A 19,949-nucleotide genomic window follows, 5' to 3' on the forward strand; every position below is an offset into this window, starting at 1 on the left:
GGCGGTCCGTCCCAGTCTAGGCCATGTGATTACTGCGGATACTTGCCCCTCCTATCCAATCAACCCGTGCGGCCAAGACAACAAACAGCTATGCAAGTATTGGTAAGGCTGACCACCCACTACACCACCATGCAGCCTGTCTTACATATGACATTTATCCTAGAGATACTTGGTTGAACATTAGAGCGTGTTACTGAAAGGTACATTTTCATGATGGAAGTCTAGCTAGGGAAACTCCTTTACCGCTCGGTGTATTGGCCTCCAAAGGAGGTGACGGAGGACTATTTCCATGTATCGCCCTGCTGGAAGTCTACACTCAACCTCCCAGATGGTGGATCATTATCCAGGAAAATGACATTCGAGTCGACTCTTTCCGTGTCTTCCCACGCATTAAATGTGGTGAGTAGGTTCTGCTGGAGCAGTCGGACCCGGCGGCGGAGTCCCAATCGTCCTTTGGATACAACATTCTGTGCCGCTTCTCTGCGACTGCGGTCGTCGGCGTCTCGCGCATTTTTCTCCCGCTGAGTGAAAAGAGAGCGGAAAGAGACTAGACATCCAATCGTGAAAGCTGAATGAGAGACAAAGCCCGTTAACATAAGCTTCTCCAACAGAGAAAGAAAAGGGAGGCGGAAAGAGAAGCTTACCAACGATATATTCAATGCCGAACCAAAGCAAGATCCAGGTAATGTTCAACTGGTTTATATGGTCGTGGGAGACGGATTCGTAGACGCCACCGAATATTCCTCCTCTGGTTATGGAGACAGCTATGGTGAAGATAACGAGTCCGAATAGACCCGAAAGAGCCAATTTCCTTTGTAAAGTCACTTTGGTCCCCCAGAGAATCCAGATGGGAAACGCCAAAACTCCAAACGCATTGTCAGTAGCTGTTCAGTCGAGGGTCAGGGAGGAGCAAGGGTTTCTACTCACTTAATGCATCCCCCATCGCGTCCAAAATGCAAGATACTGTAAAACCGATGTAAGTGGCCCTAACCGTCTCGATACTTGTGTACGTGGCAAAGACTAAGTCGGTAGACGATATGGTATATTTGTAATTAACAAGACCGATGGCGGTAGCCCCCGCGGCAAGGTTAAAAGCCAAGACAAAGCACCACGTGATGCGATACTTGGGAACGTGGTTCCCAAGCCGGCGAAAGAAGAGTAGGAAATTTAGCTTGACGAGCCAAATGCCCACATAGCTGAGGACTGTCAAGGCGGTGAAGATGCGTAAGTCCATGGAGGTCTCCTCCAGATTGCTCGCCGTGGGCGTGGCGCCGTTACTGACATTATCCAGGCCGTAGATGGATTGGGCAAACAGCTGGCTTAGTGTGGTCGTTACCAGCAGCAGGATAAGGGCCGCCAGCATCAGGTAATCTTCGACGAATAGATGCCGGAAGCAAATGACTTGAATAGCTATACGGCAGACGAATGCTGCAGTGCAAAGGCCAAAACCACCCCACAAGATCCCCTTCCCGGCATCAGCAGTGAGTCTTGACATGCAATATTAACATTTTTGAAGTTTTGATCACGGCTTACATGGTACAACTCCGGTGATAATAGCGCGACTGTACTAGGAATTGGCTGACTCATTATCGGAGGTAGATTGTGGGTTCATCCGATGAGCGAGTAGAGTATCAAAGTGGATGGTCGAAGAAATTCGAACTCCAATAACGACAGGGAAACAGTGAGAGACTCTATGTTAAGAGGTTCTTGAGCGAAGTACTGAAGGAATAACGATTAGGCACGAGAACGAATGGGAACTGCTCGGTAAGATAAAGCCTTCTGTTACACAATGCTAGTCCTAGGGCTTCTGCCTAAAGGACGCCTAAGGTCTCTGCCTGAAACATAAGGTATGACAGAGTTTTGGTCAGCAAATGCCCTTCCTAGTAGTGTTGTTGGGGTCAGGACTGAGCCACCACGACTGTGTACAGCCGTGAAAACCCATTTCAGGACTCCGAGATGGCCGACATATAGCAGTAAGCGAACATTTTCCCCGACTTGATGGAACCCGAAAGACATTAACAAGTAACAGACAATTTGGAATAGAATTTGATCTTCTCTTGCTGAGTTTTGCGCCACGCATGATCGCTCCAAAGTGCATCTAAGCCCGCCAACATATTACCAAGGCTTTCGAGCAGTATTGTGAGAAGAAGAGCTACGCTCATCCTGATACCTCCTTTCTGATTAAACACCGATATGGCCTATTCAAGCAGCGGCGCATGTCGAAGAATGATATGGCGAGACACGAAGTCGGAGTCAGCTTGGCCCTTCTCATCAACACGATCCCGGCGACGTTATGGTTTGTTTATCGCCTACTATCTGACCCGGTTGTACTCGAGGAATGTCGTCACAATCTCCTCCATATCGCAAGCACTGAAGAGAACGGCACCCGTTTCGTGGATATTGAGTTTATCAAGATCTCGTGCCCCATCTTCAACTCTACATTTTGAGAAAGTTGTGCTTCCACAGCACGAATGTGGCAGCACGCATAGTCTTTAAGGAAACCATGGTCGGTATTTCGCCGCTGCGAAGATGATGGAGGTGGCGACCATGACGATCTTGCGATTCGGTGTCCGGCCGCGCGGAGGGCAGTGGTCGATCCCCACAGTACACCGGTCTAACCTAGGAATCTCCTTTAAGCAGCCAGATCACGACGTCGAGGTCGAAATACGCGTTCGAGACAAGTCGCAGTGGGCGATGACGTTTTTAAGACAAGCGGGTGGTAATACAACGACGTACGAGAGGCTTGCTGAGCCCGAACCTGGCGCTGATACTGTCAGAATGTGGCGTAAGGATTACTCATCACACAGCCACAACCAGCATGTCTGCCTTGTCTGTTCAATTCTGACTCATACAACTTCGTACCCCCTCGAGATATCAACAGTCATGGCAGAATATGGGATCAAACAATGTTTATTTGAATCTCTTCCAACGGAACTTCTATTGGAAATCCTCTCTGGTATACCAGACCTCACATCTCTTGACAGTGTGCTGCACGCGTCACCCGTGGTTTATCGCATCTTCGAAGAGCACGCCGTTGGAGTAACCGACTCAGTACTGGCCTGCGATGACAAGGTTGTTGTGAGCTACAACAGACATCCAAATGGGACAGAGGAAATCCACCATGGCCCCCATGCGGTCGAATCAGGCATCACGTGCTCTTTCATCAGGATCATGTTCAACATCATGGCCGCTATCCGCTCCTCCAACCTCCCAGTCTACAGCTTGGCCGAGTTTCACAAAAACGTCTGCGACCCTTTTTGGTGGAAAGTCACCCGCGCCGGCAGAAATACGCGAGGGTACTTTATGCCGGAGAGCCTACCCAAAAACACGCCACCAAGGGTGGTCCGCAGTTTGATAGCGACCTACAGAGCAATCAACTGGCTATCATTAGACTGTTTGAAGTCTTACCTGGATCGGTTCAAAAACATTCGCCCCTCTCACCCCACCACGAGCAAAAAGGCTCTCAAAGAGATTCTTGACCGAACCACCCCGCTCGAGGAGCAAGCGATGATCCTAAGAAAGGGTCGACTCGTGACGGTAGAGGATATTGGCCCGCCCTCGTGGACCGAGGAACAGCGTGTGACGAGAGCATTCTGGCGCCTACACCTCCTGTCTGATCTTAAGAATGCATCTCGGAGCCCCCGTCTTCTGGTGGGCTGGCCTAGAAGTGACATCGAGGCATTGGGGAAGTATGACGCCTCACAGTTATTGGGTCTCTACGTACCATCAGAGACTGCCAATACCGATAGGCTTGTAATCGAGCAGGAATATCCCGAGGAGCAAGAGATTTTATCTGTCCTCGATTTCCTGCGCACCCAACACAAAGGACTGTGGCCACACCAGCTGATGCTTCCTTCTTGGGAACAGCAGCATCTTGAATTGGCGACGATGCGATCCCAGCAAAGGTGGTCTCTCCCGCGACACGAGCCCCGGGGCGACAAGAAACTGGCGTCCCCCTCGGCCGCCTGCCGTGCCTGGCATCGACTGAACAGGAGCCCATGGCACTTTGAATTGAGGGAGAGCGAGTTGAGCTTCGTGCCTTTCCGATGGCTCGGGTTTGCGTTTTGGAGCGAAGAGCGGATGTTGGCCTATAAGGTGCTCGGGAATCCAGATGAAATCGGTTGGTATAGCCGCTTCAAGTATGGATTTGCCTGGGACAGTATCGAAAAGGTAGTCGCCAAGGAGGGGGCGGATGAGCATCACCGGGAAGCATATTGATCTCCAGCCGTCAGCGCAGATTCCCTAAACTGCTTTGTAGAATATCGATTGGGCATTAGCAAAAGTACGAAACCGTCCCATTATTAGCCTCCCTGTAAGGACAAGATCAGTCCCAGGATTTTGGTAGTTCCCTTGTTGTTACTCCAGCTCTACACGGCGGCTGTGTTATCGCTACCATCCGCCATGCCACTGAAACACACCGTGCCCATTCGGCTCTCAACAGACCGACGCCCTGAACCTTCTCTTCAAGACGATGTAAGCCTACGTATTCGCTTCAAGTTGGACGTCAACTGGCCCATCGTGACGAACGAGTCTTGCTAGAGGACTCACCATTCTAGAACAACTACCAAATACACATACACACCTTGTTACTGCACACATAACTTGCCCAGGGAAAATGTTGATCATGCTCGCTCTCTAATCCAGAAACGCCTTGGACCAAGTTCGAGGAGGAGGAAGTGACAGTACAGTGCCTACTGCGTCGTTTTCCAATCAAGGAATGAGTGCCCGCAAGACAAGGGCAGATGAACTAGGCTGAAGGCTCCAACATGGTGGACTTGGATCCCTATCTTGATGATTAGTAACCTGCCCTGAAACGGCTTCCTGCGTACTAATTGAAATCACTATGATCAACATATGTTCGCTTGCCAGTTTATGTTCACTACTTTCAGAAAGGAAAGCCATTTCCGTCCGAAAGAGTACTAGTGCAATGCCAGATCAGTAGATGTGTTTTTAAGGACCAATCAGAAAAAAGGACAGCCTACGATTTCTTTTTGATGCACCGATCAGAGCCCCGCTTAGTGCCGAGATCAGCCTCCGAATCGGCCCTCCGTGCAACGCCCCACCTCGGCGCACCCCCGGCAACAACTGTGAACAATTATTTTTCATAGAGAAATCAATTGATGGCTCCAAGAGCAATCAGATCAGTAATTACTGATTGTGACCAAGCTTATAGGTACTTAAAGAGCCCTTCCCTCCCATCCTTCGGCATTTTCCTTCCTCCTTCTCTTCATCACTCTACATCAAAATTGCAAACACGTTCCCTGCAATTGCATCTCACCTTCCCCCTTCGTTATATAGTAACGAAAACTCAGTCATCTAGTTTTTTCCTACCACAAAACTCGACTTCTTGTCACATCCTCACATCACCATGGCTTCCTCTGGTCAGCGTTCCAACCGCACAGAGCAGGAGAAGATGAACAACAACCCACTACATCTTCTCATGTCGTCTGGACAGTCAGTCGTCCACAACACTGGCATGTACGAAAGCAACGACAGCCAAGGATCTGACACAGACGAGCGCTCTCAGGCCTACGACTGGGAACACAATGTCAAGGCTGCCAACACTTGGCTCCAGAGCGTTGGGGTGGAGTACTTGCCCATCGACAAGGTCGGTCGGGTAGTCGAGGGCAGAAAAACCGTCAGCATTTATAATGTTGATAAGAAGGGAGCCAAGTACTTCATCTCGTATGATGGTTCCGACGTATATGCTCGCATCCCGGAGCTATACATGAAGGACACCTTAATCTACCAACTCGCCGCACTGTACATCAGCATGATGAACAACATCTCACATCCTGAGGATGCCGATCTGGAGACCAAGTGCCAGGCAATGAAGGATGGTGGCTTTGCAATTCACATCCACCCTAAGGCTGGTTCTATTGCCAAGAGGCCTCACTCGTAAGTCACTCCATGAACCTAATACTACTTTTGTCACCGCTAACCTATGAACTACAGCTGAGGAATGAACATCACCACTGCAAATTATAAGATCGAGGTGGATAGCTAGGTGGATTGCATGGACCAACAAATAATGGAAGGTCCGGATTGGTATGCTCTTGAAGCAAAGCAATGATCATTAGGGGCTTGTCTATAAACTCCACAATACACGTTCATTGGATCAATGTGTTATGAAATAACACCTCCTGGGCAACTCACCTGGTATGAAGTGGCATGAGTTTGGTTAATACTTAATTGAATGTTCATCCACTGCTATCGTTTTCCTTGAGAGATCAATCCATGAATGCAGCCACTTTGAGAATAATTAGATTAGTGGTTACTAATTGTGACTAACTTGATGCATATTCAAGGAAGCCTTCCTTCTCACTACTTAATGTTTTCCTTCTTCTCTTCATCACTCTTCGTTTCAATCGCAACTCCATCTTCCGCCATCACTATATAGCAACAAAACACCCATCATCCGTCATCACAATTCTCTTGCAGATCAAGAGACCCTCGCCATCTGCCATGTCTAGCCACAAGTGCTCCCTTCCCCATTTGACACAGGCGGGGCGGAATGTGAAGCAAGCCTTCCTTCTTGTTCCAGCTGCAAATGGTCCTCGGCCAATCAACGCCACCAACTCAGAGCACCAAGGTGCAACCACGCCCTCCTCAGTCACGCGTGCCGGTCGTTACGATTGAGCTGGCGAAATGAGAGCAGCCCGAGCAAGAGTGAGTGCAGCAGGAGTCGAAGAGATCTCTGTATCGAAGCTGGGCCAGGTCGTGGAAGAACAAAAAAATCATGAGCCTGTACTACTTGAATAAAGATAGTAGCAAGTACTTCTTCGCCTTCGACGGAGACAGCGAAGTTTTGGCCCGCGTGTCTGAGGTCTGTATGCGGAACATCCACATAATACAGCTTGCTCTGCTTCGTATCTGATTCTTGAGAAACTGCACACATCCCGACCAAGTTGAGCTGGAGACTGGTTCTCAACGGATGGAGAACGGCGATTGGGCTATCCATGTCCATGCGAAGGCCGACTAGAGCATCATGATGTCCTCAACTCGAGGAGAAAATGCAAACCAGAAAACCCGCAAACACCACTTGCTGACCGCTCTGCATGGCAAAGGTCGACCCTGGTAAGCCTTATCCTTCCCAGTTGCCCCGTAGAAGCACCTCAAGCGTCATTTAAGGAAGCCTTCCCTCCCACTCAACCATTTCTTTCTTCTCTTCTCACTCTCCATCTCAACCGCAGACATGTTCCCTGTAATTCCACCTTCCACCCTCGTTATAAAGTAACGAAACATCAGTCATCTAGTTTCATTCCCACCACAAAACTCGACTTCCCGTCACGCTATATAGCAACCGAACAATCACTACTCTCCAGCCCATCCCTTTTCTCGTTCCAAAGATCGCTTTTCTTTTTCACACCATCCATCAATCCATCTCGCATCGTGTGCGCAACCACCATGCCTCGCACAACATCTTCTCTGCGGCCTCTGAAGCAAGAGGAGCGGTATGCCTACCCACCCTACCTTGTCGCCCCAGCTGGGAGGTTCGACTTGAACAACGATACCAACACTGAACAACTTTATCTGGATTCCAACTCGCCCTTTCTCATTCCTATGCCTGGGAAATACGGCCCGCCACCGCCTGAGGTCAAGCCAGCCAAACCAGCCCCCAAGAAGTTTGTTGATTGGTCCGACTGGCCCCGCCAGTACGCAATTCACCAAGAGCGAGCCAGTCGTGCTGGTGTCGTCGTGCTTCGTGCTTCCGAGGTCAGCCGAACCATCGAAGGGGGAAGCATCGTTGGTATTTACAACCGGGACACGCATGGCAGCAAGCATTTCATTGCAAACGACGGCCCTGATGTGTTGGCATGTATCCCTGAGCTCTCCATGGTGGAGAGCATCATCCTTCCTCTGGCTTCTATGCAAATTGCCGGCCGCAATACAGAGTGCTCAAGTCCCGACGAGGTCGATGTGAAGGTTAATTCTCAGCGGATGGAGGATGGCGACTGGGCAATCCATCTCCACGCAAAAGGACAGCTCAAACATCCAGAAAACCAGAGCCTAGGAAAACAAAGCACAGAACAAACACGACTTGCCAAGCGCTCTTCATGGTACTGGTTAACATTGGTAAGTATTTTCTTCTCAGCTCCTTAGTACCTATCATATCTTCGCTAACTGATGGATCATAGTCGACTCAAAGATATCACTTCGCTCTACCACAAGGGTTTCCGTGCAATGAGGCAGAGAGGAGGAGTTAGCTTGACTGGATATGATACACCAGCTGTTCTTGGGACACGATATCGGTGTATACGGCAGCATTTGATTTGGTTGTGGAGGAGGACCTTTGCTCGACTTCATGGATACCCATACACAGCAACAGACGATACAATTCTCAGAGAAGTAGTCTGATTGAATAAACTGAGCTTCACCTGGGTCATATCATGGCATATTCCTCTTGTATAATTTGCATATGCTGTTTTCTATATGACTTTCTACTTTTGTGGATCTTGAACACATCGACGTGAAACTTTACATGTCCGTTATCATTCAACTTGTGGCCTTGAATTGGATTTTCATCTTCAATTCCAATCTGATATCGCACAGAAAGCTTTTCACCCCCATATCTGTCTCCCTCAGATCTCTACCGAGAGACCTTTCTCAAGACTCGTTAAGCAAACATATTCCATCACCATAACTTATCTTGTTCACACAGACCTTTCTTCTACACTTCCATTCATCATCATCAGAAGCTCTACCTTAACTTTCATCTCAACAAGCATCACAATGTCTTCCTTCGGCAAGTACCCTCGGTATCTCCATACGCTCGGCTATCTCTCCCCGGATGGAGACTGGTCCGATACGAGACCAAGCTGTCGGCCTCTTGCGACCAATCGTCAGCCCGCGCCATCAAGCAAGAAGGCGAGGTCAAGATGGAGCCTGCCCAAAACCACCGTTGTTCGAACCGCCGCGAGCCTTCTCTGGCCATCAAGCAAGAGGAGACGAACGTATAACCGCCTACCTTTTACATTTACGGAAGCGCATTCCACTGCGCTAGCTCCTTCCTGGTTGTAGAATACAGAGCTGCCGACGCTGGTATCATTGAGTTGCCCACACCCGTGGTGGGACGAATAATTGAAGACGAATGCATCGCCGGCCTCTACCACTACACTGGCGACAACCGTGTCCAAGATCTCATCGTTTATGACGGCATGGACGTGCTGGCCTCCGTACCAGAGCTTTCCATGACGGACGCAATCATTCTCGAGCTTACATAACTCTACATTGCCTACGAGACTAACTGCTCTGACTACAACGGCATCGAGATTGAAAAGAGTTGGTACAAGATGAAGGAGTCACTCGGAGGCACATGGGTCATCCATATTCGCTCCAAGTCTGGAGCCACCGTCAAGCAATTCAGCATGTAGAGAATTCACACTGTACGCGGCGTGCTGGTGTTTATTCCTCGGTAATATCTATTTCTCAACAATCCTAGCAATTTTTACGCGGCCGCTAACCGGAAGTACATAGTCACTTCGAGGAATACACGACGTCAGGATACATCAGCCTCGATGTAAGAGACTGTTTGGGACACTGGTGAACACTGATACCCAAGGAAATGCGAGGGCCGGCTGGAAGGTCACAGACACCAGGCAGGGTTTCTAATTTGGATTCATCGCCTATCACACCTGACATGAAGACTGGATTGTAGAAGGTCTTGGCAGACATCTGCTTGGGCTGCGTTATAGACACGACATTCAGAGCCGTAGTCTGCTATTATCAACTGATTCTCACTTGCAAATGATCATCAATTTGTTTTGCTCAGTCTCTGGTCCTAGTTGAAGTAGAACGTATCGGCTTGAGAATTTTAAAGCTCGCTGATTATTACATTTGTGGCCTTTTATTGTTTTGTGCCTTTCCAGTTGAAACCTCACATTAATAAAAGCCTTACACCCTCCACGACTAATCGATCTCATAGCTACTGAACGAACTCCACACATAAGTAAAGAATTCATGAAAATTGAGAGATTTCTCACTTTTATCTCAAAGACCACCAACCCTTCACTTGTTTGCAAGTCTTTCGCAGATCTATCACCAAATCTCGCCTTGAGCACTCAAACATCCCTCTTGATGACCAAGATAGTATTTCTTCTTTGCCACCTTCATCTATCCCCCCCAGACTCTGTCATCCTCTCGCCGCTCAGTCACCATGTCTGGCAATAAATCTTCCCTTCGCCCTTTGACCCAAGAGGAACGGGCCGCAAACCCACTCTACCTTCTCGTCCCAGCTGCCAAGTACGACCAAGAGGGCGGCGATGAACACCAAGCGAGCGCCTGCAACCACGTATACGATTGGATTCGAAATATCAAGGTTGCTAACGACCGGATCGTCTCCGCCGGAATGGCAGTGCTCCCAATGGACAAGGTCGGCCGGGTGGTTGAGGGTGGACGGACTACCAGCGTTTACAATATGGACAAGCACGGAACCAAGTACTTCGTGTCATATTCCGGTCGCGATGTCTTCGCCCGCGTCCCCGAACTGTTCATGAAGGATACCCATGTGTATCAGCTTGCAGCATTGTATGTCAGTATGATGAACAACTGCTCACACCCGGACAAGATCGATCTGGAGACCAGCTGGCATGGAATGAAGGACGGCAGCTGGGCGATTCATATCCACCCCAAGCCTGGGTACAGCGCCAACAAGACTCGGTCATAATGGCAATACTATATATGGAGTACTGGAGGTCACTGGCACTGGTAAGGTCCAAGAGCAACCCAATGGTATTCTTGCCACTGCTAATTAATGAACCACAGCTTCACATCATAAACTCCGAAGGAATGTTTAGCTGGACTGGCTTACGAGGCATGGAACCAGCTATGGGAGTTTGGTGCCTTTTCCCCGTGGTTGGTCAGTTTGAGGGCGAGAATCAATGGGTTCCTAGATATGCGACGGGAGAAGGTATGACCGAGCCTAGTCAGGTCAAGTAGATAAAACCGAAGCTATGATATCTACACTCTGACTGCCTTCTGGTGCAATGTCCGTTTCTTATCAAGTAACGCTCCTTATGATATGGGTTATATAAAATGCCCTTAAGTTTATCCACTACTGCATTCCATGTTCGCCCACCATGCCAATAATCATTTTCAACGCCTTGAATAGGCATTAGTGGCAGCTTCTACTGAAGAACCACGATCAGTAGACCCGCTTTTCCTTTTGATGCCTCTCCGGGAAAAGATATAAATACAGGCCTTCTCTCAGCACCATTCCGGCTTCTGTTTCCTCTTTCCATCAACATCCACTGCGGGAATCATACAAATACACCCTACTCTCCAGAAAGCTTTGCCTTCTCTCAATTTGCATCCACACTTTCCTCACCCACTTCTCCTCTGCTTGTCATCACCACCGTTGCCAACCACATCCACAACCCTAGCTGTGCGCTGTCAAACGGTTACGACAATCCCAACGCTTTTCCACCAAAGCTCCTCCCATCCACCACATCTCATCTACCACCGATAATCCAACAATCTCATCATCACCATCCAAGATGTCTCGTCGCTCTTCATCTTGTACTATGTCTAACGACATCAAGCAAGAGGATGTCAAGCAGGAGGTTATGCCAGAGCCGGGATTGCCTTTCGTCCACCGCCGTCCCCGCCCTGATGGGTACCCTCGCTACGACTATGACTCCGCAATGCGCGCCGCCAGACAGGAGATGCACGCAGAGAACATCGTTGAGCTTCCCTCATCTCGCGTCGGCCGTGTCATCGAAGACGGCAACCTCATCGCCTTGCACGACATAAAGTCCTTCGGCAAGAACCAGTTTGTAGCCTACGATGGCTATAACTTCGTTGCCCGTGTCCAGAACGCAGCAATCATTGGTACTGTTCTGTACGATCTGGCATCGCTTCACATCGGCCAGAAGGCGCAGAGCAGCCACCCTGACGACATCCTGCTCGTCACCAAGGTCGAGAAGATGGACGATTTTGAGGGCCAGCCCGGCGGATGGGTTGTTCTCATTCGGCCCGAGGTTACTCCTGGCCAACAGAACAATGAGCAGAGAAAGCGGATTCGTTACTGAATGGAACGATGACTTCGGTAAGCATATCTCTTTCTCTCTCCTTCCCCTCACTCATATTCATCGCTGACTAGTCTCATACAGTCTCACTGATGTGTATGATATCAACTCTGGTTGATTTAGTGGAATCTTGGATCATTGGGTTCGTACGAAGCAGACCATATCATCTATTGCAAGTAACGGTTTTACTAACTAAATCATTACAGCTACAAGATTCAGCAACGTCCCGTCGAGGTATGATCCGATTAGAGGATTATTGTTCACCTCTAGGTATTGCCGCAAACTGCACGATGGGGCAACACAGACGGAGAGATTTTGGTATGGAAGTTTCACAGGATCATTGCATGGATCGTTACTGGGATATTAAAGCATTGCTCACTGAGATGGTATGGATCTTGGACACACAGAGAGTGTCAGAATCCAACGGCGCCTATCACCAGCACATGTTCTTCTGCAGACATTAGTCAGCCCGGAGATGAGGATTAGGCGAGCGATAATGCATTGACCAGTACAGTATTGACAAAATGCGATTTACATCTGAAGTGAATGTGGTATGAACCGCACACATGTGCGCACCTAAATAAGTTACAGTTCTCAAGTGCTGCGATTTATGAATTAGAACGGTCTGGCCTGGCAAGATGGCCCAACAACAACTCATGTATTAATTCCCAAGTCATCCAAGTGTAAAATACGCCAATATTCTCACAAGTCACTTTCCACCTTCATCCGTTACACATCTTCCCACATCTCACGTCTAGTAACTCCACGAGATCAGAGCAAGCATCCGGTCCTTTACTGTTATTATTATACTTGTTCCATCATCCACTATCCACCTGTTAACAAGTTTATCGGACTTCTGTGACAATTTATCAAGCAATCAAGGTGTCACTCGCCGCGTTGCTGTCTCTTCTGTTAATGAGTAAACTGTGAAATAAGAAACTTCGAAAGTCGAGCTAAATCAGCCGAAGTCTGTTCCAACAGCGCTTGCGCGCCGCACACAAGATGTTGCGAAAGGAGAGCATCCCCGAGCTTTCTATCTCGCGAGTCAGACTTGTGATGAAAGATGGCAATCTCATCGGTCTTTTCGACGCCAACCCATGGCCAGCCTCCATATCCAAGTGCCTGCTGAACGCGATAGTGTTTTCGAACTGGATATTGAAGCTGAGATGATTAATGACAATGAAGGCAAGTTTTGTGGCGGCTGTGCCATTTGGATGTGATCGGATACTATTCCCGGCATGAAGTGAAAGGTGGCCGGCAGTGGGCAGTAGGGCCCGTAGTAGAAGCGATGAACTCGCCACTGAGAGTCTGGATGAGACGAACCTTCATCTCATGTGCTATGTAGTCAATTTATAATTGATCAAATTTAAGCAAGCATAGATTGATCTCTTGATAAAGAGAGAAGGGGGTGGTAAGGGATAGAGGGAGTCGGCGATGGGGTTAGCAATGCGAGAGAGAAGAACGTGGCGATAAGGCTGGCGATGTAGCAATGAGGCTCTTGGCCCTCTTGAAGGGTAAGATAACGGCTATACTAGATCAAGCTATTATGCAATGCCTAGATTGAATCTCATCCACGTGAATACAAGGTGAACGTGGTATAGTATACTAGAGCGGTATTGAATACTGTTACCCTGTAACCTAAGGGTGATTGTTTCTCTTCTTAGGGCATTACCACCTATAATTTTTCTGTTTTTACCACACACCTCTATTGTCACTCGCACTGGCACTCATAATTAGAACTTTCATCGCCGAGCAAATCCTAATTACAATCACCCCCGGCAACCCATCGCCGATTCAACAACCCGTCGCCGATTTAACAACCCATCGCCGATTCAACAACCCGCATTTCAGTACCCGCATTTCAGTACCCGCATTTCATCAAGATGCCTCTGACCGGTTCCGCTCCCAACCCTGCCATCGAGCAGGAAGCCGGCGCCGGCGCGCAAGCCCAGGACCCTGCCCAACCGGCTCAGGCTCAGCACCAGGCCCTGCTGCCCCCCCGCCTTCGACTGGGCACGCGCTATCCATGGCGCCAACATGAAAGCCCGCAGAAATGGCCTCCGCCAGCTCCCGCCCAGTCGCGTTGGCCGCGTTTTTGAGAATGGCAAATTGACAGACCTTGTGCACCTTCGCCACCACGGCCTGCAAAGCTTCATTTGCTTTGATGGGTTCGCTTTCATGGCTCGAGTTCGAGACCTGGGCCTGATCAACTTCCTTCTTTACGACATGGCTGCTTTTTACATCGGCAAGAAGGCTAACAGCGCCCACCCCAGGGACATTGACCTTTCCGTCGAGGTAGAGATCATAAAGGTGGACGACGAGTTCATCGGCTGGGCCGTTCTCATCCAACCCAAAGCCCTTTCGCAGAACAACCAGCAAAACCTGATGCACTGAGAAATCTGGCTTGTCCAGGCTGGTAAGTGCATGAGACTTTATGCCCTACTTAGTTTTAGCTATTGGCCAATTACTAACCGCTTGTTGAATATTCTAGCATATCGAGATGACTGCCTCTATCCGGAGCCTGTGCCGCTAAAGAATCTGTCTCTTGCCTTTTACCGGGAACAGCCGCGTACCATGCCACGACCTCCATTCTCCAATTTCTGGAACCTTCTCTCTGCATTGTGGATCGATATTCCTGCCATATTATCTTGCCTGCACTGGGTGGAAAGGTTATGCTACGAATTACACAATTCTGACCATGCCTGAAAACCCTTCTGCCGTAAAGAAACAAGCATGGTGGGCAATTTCGTTTCTGTCAGGCTCATACCTTGACATTGAGCTGAAGAGCAAAAAAGAAAAAAAAAAAAAAAGACGCATAGTGAACGGGAGCATAGATAGATGCAGTTTATAGGACTGAATCAAGCATGGATATGGTTTCTCTCGTGGTTGAGATGCAATCCAGAACATGAACAGTTTGATTCACCATAAATTGTTCCCAGCTTTTCTTCTTTCTTCATTTCCTGTGATATCTAGTGTCCAAGTGTTCAAGGTCAAATAATCACGCTATCGTGGGAAGCTCATGAGTAGTATCAAATTCATCGTATTTCGCATCGATGGGAACGCCCTCTGGCCGAGGGCCTGATATCGATCACCCCAATGGCTGTCATTCTAGGCAATAGTAAGCTAAGTCAATTCCAGAAAAGAGAGGTACGAGAATTAATTCATACTCGTCTTCAAATGAAGGTGAGGTGAATCAGTAAGTAGGTACCCAATCTCTGTTAATTGTACATGTCTACCAGCTTTAGGCTGATTGTTTCCCTTCTACAGGCTCATAAATTCACCCGCACCTAGTCGAAGCATTCGCTTTTCAGCCTTCTTTTTTCACACCTAACATTGCATCTGTTCTCCCATCTCTTGCACCCTCTCACAAACCTCATCTTCACTCAACTGCTCTCACAACTGCTTACGCACTTGCACCCACACCCTTTCGTTGCTGGATATCTGGAACGCAACGCGGCTATTGAAATCTCATCCATTCATCCATCGTCAATTCCCGTTCTCTTCTCAATTCTCACGCTTGTTGTCCATTCCGCCACACTTGCTCATCTGCTCGTTTCCTGGAGGTTTGACGCATCTAAAACAACCTCGACAACCAACATCTTTTCTCAATACATCATCCGCTGTCCAGACAAAGTTATTGCATCCCAACCAAGATGCCTCGCTTCTCTAGCAACATCATTGTCCCGGTTATCAAGCAGGAGCATGTCGACCGATCTGTCACCAATCGAGAGAACAGCGTCACGCCCAACAATCTGACGCGCGAACCTCGGGCCCAACAGGTTGGTCATCCACGACCAGCAACCAACAACCGCAGCTACGACTGGGAATCCAATATCTGTGAGGGCAAACAGAAGGCACGTGCCGAAGGTCTCCGCGAGCTCCCTCCCTCGCGAGTTTGTCGCATCATTGACGATGGCGTACTCAAGGGCCTGGTTGACGCTAATCCCTATGGCGTCAGAGACTTCTTCTGTCATGAAGGCTCTGATTTCTTGGCCAGTGTACAAGACTCGTCTCTAATCGACAGCGTCCTCTACGAACTCGCTGTTATGCAAATCGGCCAGGAACTCCAATATGACCATCCCCGCGACCTCGACCTGGTTGTCAAGTCGGAGATGATGAAGGATGACGATGATAACTTCAGCGGTTGGGCTGTTCTGATCCAACCCGAGCCCGTCGCTCCTGGCAATAAGAGAAAGGCGGCCGGTCGACAGAACGAAGTCTAGAATCGAAGCGTCTAGCACTGATCATCGTCAACGGCGGCCAAGCGAAACGCGTATGTATAATACTACCATTGAAAATTTCGTTCTACGATTTTTTCGCTAACAATATTCTAGTGTCCTGATAGCCCCAGTCGTCGGTTTCATGTCTAAGCCTGCGTCGCTCTTTCCGGCGAGTTGTAACGCGATTTATACGACAGACATTTTGGGGAGCAAGGAAGCAACATGGATTGGTTGGACGACTCTTGTGAGCACTCGGAGGACATCTTGACCAAAGGTTGGGAGACTAGTCTTTGGCAAGCAAACAATCATATGAGCTACGGGCCTTTGCATCACCAACCGCCATGTGTCAACATGGAGTGAGCGAAACAGATGGAGGAGCTGGGTGGAGGAGAACTGCTCGGATTGAATCCAGAAAGAATCTGGCTTTTATGACAGATGAAATTTCACGCTTACTGGAATATGAACAACTTGCTCCCCCAGGACGATTGCGGTGTTTGTTACTTGTTCCGTGATATAGTGTCCAGTGTACAAGTGCCTGATATCAAAAAAATTAATGAATTTGATTAGTTGCTATATGCTCAAGGATTAAGCCCATGGCATTCCATATCGAGATGCCTGCTCATATGCGGCCGAGGGCCTACCACTTGTTGCCTCGATGCTTGTCGCTTAATGGCAACGGCAAGCTATGCCAAATATGGAAAGAATTGGGGATAGTTTGGTGGGTACTACAGTAGTTTATTTCAACGACTGTGCCATCACAGGTTTGGCCTCGTTAGTTAATGCTTGGCATACGCTTAAGTTAATTGTGAAAGTAGAGTTGAGTTTCCGAAGAAAAGGAAGTAAAATTAATAGAATATCTAAAGATGTGTCGCTTAACCCTAATGACGTTTGTGCGTACGCTCGCCTTGGTATCTCTCAAATTCAGTGCACGTCCCTGCCAAAACAGTACCAATCAGTTTCCTGTTAATAAGACACAACTTAAGTCGCCCTAGTTGCTTACCCAGCCCCCGCATCCTTCTCAGCAGCGTACGGACTGGCTTTGCGCAGCTTCTTATCCAATAGCCAGAGGAAGATAGGTGCCTAATTACTAATGCTAAGCGAGATGAAGGTGAGCACGCTATTGCCCCATATGTAGTCGAGGGCCTGTGGCATGAAGGGTTCGAAGAGGCGGGAGTCGAAGGCGGCCAGGCAGCACAGGACTTACACGGCCGCTATGGCGCTGGCTGCGTACTTAGTGTACGTGTCGCCGATGTACGTCTGCATAATCTGCAAAGTAATCATGTTGCCGATAGCGAAGACGCCTACGCCGATGTTAGGCGCGATAAAGTGTGTGCGATATTGTGTCGTCCAGCCATAGATGAAGAGCCCCGCGGGATGATGACGGTGACAATGGAGAGCAGGGGTATACGGTACTCGGGCTTGCTCTCGTCGTGGTTGCGGGCCTTGCGACGTTGGAAGGGACGGTCGTTGAGATCGTCGCAGAGGTAGGCGTCCACAAAGGCTCCAAGGCCTAGCAAGATGTAGTTGAGGCCGCCGATGCCGGTGAACTCGTGGCAAACGTCGGTACACAGTGTCGGGAAGGTGGATAGTATCAGGTACATGTGTCCGTAGATCTAGGCCATGTACATGGCGAGGACTTCGATAATGGGCTGCGTGGTGAGAATTCAGAAAGGTCGCACCGTCGCTATTTGCAGCCTCTTTGTCAAAGTACGTTTCTGGCGCTCCCCCTTCGGTCTGGTACAAGTTTCCGCCTTTACGCATTTTCTTGGCCCGTCTCTTGAGGACCCGGGGGAGCGTACGTCTCACGCCACCAGACTGCTCCTGCTACTTCCATGACCCTGGTGGCAATCGAAGTGGCCCAGGAAGCTCATCACCACGTCGTGTTTTCGGCTACGAAACCGCCGAAGATGGTACCAATCGACGGGTCGAGAAGCCGAGCCAAGCTGTGGATAGCACCAGCTTCACCACGCCTTTCAAGGGGAAGCTATCTCCAATAGCTCTCACACCAACCTGGGCCGCAGAATGTCAGCCAGGCAGGTCCCGGGTGTACGAGTATGTATGGTCTGTACTTGCCACCAGCGGAACACTTCCACCGAGTCAGGAGAGAAATCGGAAAGCAATCAGTTCACCTTGAGTCTGCGGGAATTCACAAACGGTGTTGAAAGCGAAGTAGAGCAAGTTGGCTAGCTGTCGGACGATAGACCGACCATAAGTCTTGGGAAGCGGGCCGAGGAGGGGGGGACCGATGGCATAAGCGAGAATGAAGATAGCCAATCTAAGTGCGCCGCACTCGGATGGTGCATCGACGTCGTCATCCACGCCGGCGCCGGGGGCCACTGCCTGAGACGGGCGGAGGAAGCGGGTATTCGTCCACTCATTGCTACGTACATACTTGGAAGGCGTGGTGGAAAACGAGGAACTTGGTCTCTTCCCGTATCTAAGGGAAGAGAAGTGATCTTACTTACTATTCCCATTTTCATAAGTGCATCTAGCAAGAGGATGACCCGCTTTACATTCTGTGTCCGGGAGGTCGCTCCCCCCTAAATCAGTAATTGCTACCTAAAACAATCACATCTCAATTATAAATCAGTTCACTGCTTGAATTAAAATAATTCAAACAATCAGAACAATCAAGTCAGCTAGACCCGCAGTTACTGATCTTGCGTCCATCGAAAAGGTATTTAAGCACCCTTCTCCCCCAAACCCATGCTGTGTTTTCCCTCTCTTCATCAACATCCCCAATTCCATCTAGGAACACCTATAAATACACCCACTGCATCAAATCAATCTGATTTTTCCCTGCTCTCATCATCTTACATCTCTTTGTCACGGCACCTTACACTGCCAGACTTCAGTGCGCATTCTGCTGAGCAACCACATTAAGTTCCGCCATCGTCAAGTCTCACCCTTGTCTTCAAGACAACTTCATCTTCAATCAACAACCACTACCTTCCCACGTACCAACATCCGAGTCATCAACATGTCTCGTGGAACCACCACCCAATTCCTCACTGGGTCGTTGAGGATGATGGCTCAGCCGACGAGATGAAGCAAGAGGTTGTCGACAGCCAAGGCTCAGGCAACAACATTAAGCAGGAACGCGCACCCAGCCACAAGCGTACCCAAACCCACCACACTTCAGCTTTCTCGAAGAAAGTGAAGACCGAGGCTTCCGCCGCGTCCAACCTGGACCAAGAATTCGACCACGCAGCCGCCAACGCCCGTAACCAAGGGATCGTGGAGTTGAAGCCAAACCAAGTTCGCCGTGTCGTAGAAGGCGGCAAGCTGGCCGGCCTCTTCGGTATCAATGGAAGCCTTAGCAACAACTGCTTCGTTGTTTACGATGGAACTGATGTGCTGGCACGCGTCCTGGATTCCAAGATGGAGCACCTCATCTACAACCTCGCAGCACTCCATCTAGGACGCCAGCTCAACATGTCGCGCTTGGCCAAGAACGAACTTGATGTCAGCAGCGTCAAGATGAGAGACGAGATGGGATACTTGCGCTACGCCGTCAAGATCTCCCCCTTGGGAGTTAGCCATGTGTAGAAGAAGAACATGGGAACTTCCTGCGCCTAAGATTCACGAGGGCAAGATGGCTTGGTCACCGAACTTAGGCTCAGTGGATTGGTAAGCAACAACACACCGCTTCTCAGCTCAACAGCCCTCTTACTGACTGGAATGCTTACAATTTAACAGGCAT

At 49.2% G+C, this 19,949-nt stretch overlaps 12 protein-coding genes across 12 annotated transcripts; 7 read left to right on the forward strand and 5 right to left on the reverse strand.

Moving 5' to 3' along the window:
* Positions 1-281: 281 nt before the first annotated feature.
* Positions 282-1,363, reverse strand: PG998_009022 (uncharacterized protein; the record flags this gene model as incomplete). Its single annotated transcript, XM_066875838.1, has 3 exons — positions 282-547; positions 645-884; positions 928-1,363. The coding sequence occupies 3 exons, from the start codon at positions 1,361-1,363 to the stop codon at positions 282-284; spliced, it is 942 nt and encodes a 313-aa protein (XP_066727994.1).
* A 1,166-nt stretch (positions 1,364-2,529) lies between these two features.
* PG998_009023 (cytochrome P450) lies at positions 2,530-4,218 on the forward strand (the record flags this gene model as incomplete). The annotated part of the gene is made up of 2 exons (XM_066875839.1): positions 2,530-2,785; positions 2,966-4,218. 2 exons carry the CDS (start codon positions 2,530-2,532, stop codon positions 4,216-4,218), a joined length of 1,509 nt encoding a protein of 502 aa, XP_066727995.1.
* A 1,150-nt stretch (positions 4,219-5,368) lies between these two features.
* PG998_009024 (uncharacterized protein) lies at positions 5,369-5,902 on the forward strand (the record flags this gene model as incomplete). Its single annotated transcript, XM_066875840.1, has 1 exon — positions 5,369-5,902. One exon carries the CDS (start codon positions 5,369-5,371, stop codon positions 5,900-5,902), a length of 534 nt encoding a protein of 177 aa, XP_066727996.1.
* Positions 5,903-7,407: 1,505 nt separating this feature from the next.
* PG998_009025 (uncharacterized protein) lies at positions 7,408-8,188 on the forward strand (the record flags this gene model as incomplete). The annotated part of the gene is made up of 2 exons (XM_066875841.1): positions 7,408-8,076; positions 8,150-8,188. The coding sequence occupies 2 exons, from the start codon at positions 7,408-7,410 to the stop codon at positions 8,186-8,188; spliced, it is 708 nt and encodes a 235-aa protein (XP_066727997.1).
* Positions 8,189-8,733: 545 nt separating this feature from the next.
* PG998_009026 (uncharacterized protein) lies at positions 8,734-8,960 on the forward strand (the record flags this gene model as incomplete). Its single annotated transcript, XM_066875842.1, has 2 exons — positions 8,734-8,759; positions 8,798-8,960. 2 exons carry the CDS (start codon positions 8,734-8,736, stop codon positions 8,958-8,960), a joined length of 189 nt encoding a protein of 62 aa, XP_066727998.1.
* Positions 8,961-10,156: 1,196 nt separating this feature from the next.
* PG998_009027 (uncharacterized protein) lies at positions 10,157-10,666 on the forward strand (the record flags this gene model as incomplete). Its single annotated transcript, XM_066875843.1, has 1 exon — positions 10,157-10,666. One exon carries the CDS (start codon positions 10,157-10,159, stop codon positions 10,664-10,666), a length of 510 nt encoding a protein of 169 aa, XP_066727999.1.
* Positions 10,667-11,693: 1,027 nt separating this feature from the next.
* PG998_009028 (uncharacterized protein) lies at positions 11,694-12,090 on the reverse strand (the record flags this gene model as incomplete). Its single annotated transcript, XM_066875844.1, has 2 exons — positions 11,694-12,025; positions 12,081-12,090. 2 exons carry the CDS (start codon positions 12,088-12,090, stop codon positions 11,694-11,696), a joined length of 342 nt encoding a protein of 113 aa, XP_066728000.1.
* A 1,814-nt stretch (positions 12,091-13,904) lies between these two features.
* Positions 13,905-14,646, reverse strand: PG998_009029 (uncharacterized protein; the record flags this gene model as incomplete). The annotated part of the gene is made up of 2 exons (XM_066875845.1): positions 13,905-14,439; positions 14,600-14,646. The coding sequence occupies 2 exons, from the start codon at positions 14,644-14,646 to the stop codon at positions 13,905-13,907; spliced, it is 582 nt and encodes a 193-aa protein (XP_066728001.1).
* Positions 14,647-15,679: 1,033 nt separating this feature from the next.
* PG998_009030 (uncharacterized protein) lies at positions 15,680-16,249 on the forward strand (the record flags this gene model as incomplete). Its single annotated transcript, XM_066875846.1, has 1 exon — positions 15,680-16,249. One exon carries the CDS (start codon positions 15,680-15,682, stop codon positions 16,247-16,249), a length of 570 nt encoding a protein of 189 aa, XP_066728002.1.
* Positions 16,250-17,446: 1,197 nt separating this feature from the next.
* Positions 17,447-17,847, reverse strand: PG998_009031 (MFS multidrug transporter; the record flags this gene model as incomplete). The annotated part of the gene is made up of 2 exons (XM_066875847.1): positions 17,447-17,547; positions 17,655-17,847. The coding sequence occupies 2 exons, from the start codon at positions 17,845-17,847 to the stop codon at positions 17,447-17,449; spliced, it is 294 nt and encodes a 97-aa protein (XP_066728003.1).
* Positions 17,848-18,116: 269 nt separating this feature from the next.
* Positions 18,117-18,720, reverse strand: PG998_009032 (uncharacterized protein; the record flags this gene model as incomplete). Its single annotated transcript, XM_066875848.1, has 3 exons — positions 18,117-18,230; positions 18,401-18,637; positions 18,712-18,720. The coding sequence occupies 3 exons, from the start codon at positions 18,718-18,720 to the stop codon at positions 18,117-18,119; spliced, it is 360 nt and encodes a 119-aa protein (XP_066728004.1).
* A 571-nt stretch (positions 18,721-19,291) lies between these two features.
* On the forward strand, positions 19,292-19,795 carry PG998_009033 (uncharacterized protein; the record flags this gene model as incomplete). The annotated part of the gene is made up of 1 exon (XM_066875849.1): positions 19,292-19,795. One exon carries the CDS (start codon positions 19,292-19,294, stop codon positions 19,793-19,795), a length of 504 nt encoding a protein of 167 aa, XP_066728005.1.
* Between the last annotated feature and the right edge of the window lie 154 nt (positions 19,796-19,949).

This window comes from Apiospora kogelbergensis (assembly GCF_038363985.1).
Source record: "Apiospora kogelbergensis strain CBS 113332 chromosome Unknown utg000006l_segment0_segment0, whole genome shotgun sequence".
Taxonomy (NCBI): Eukaryota; Fungi; Ascomycota; class Sordariomycetes; order Amphisphaeriales; family Apiosporaceae; genus Apiospora; species Apiospora kogelbergensis.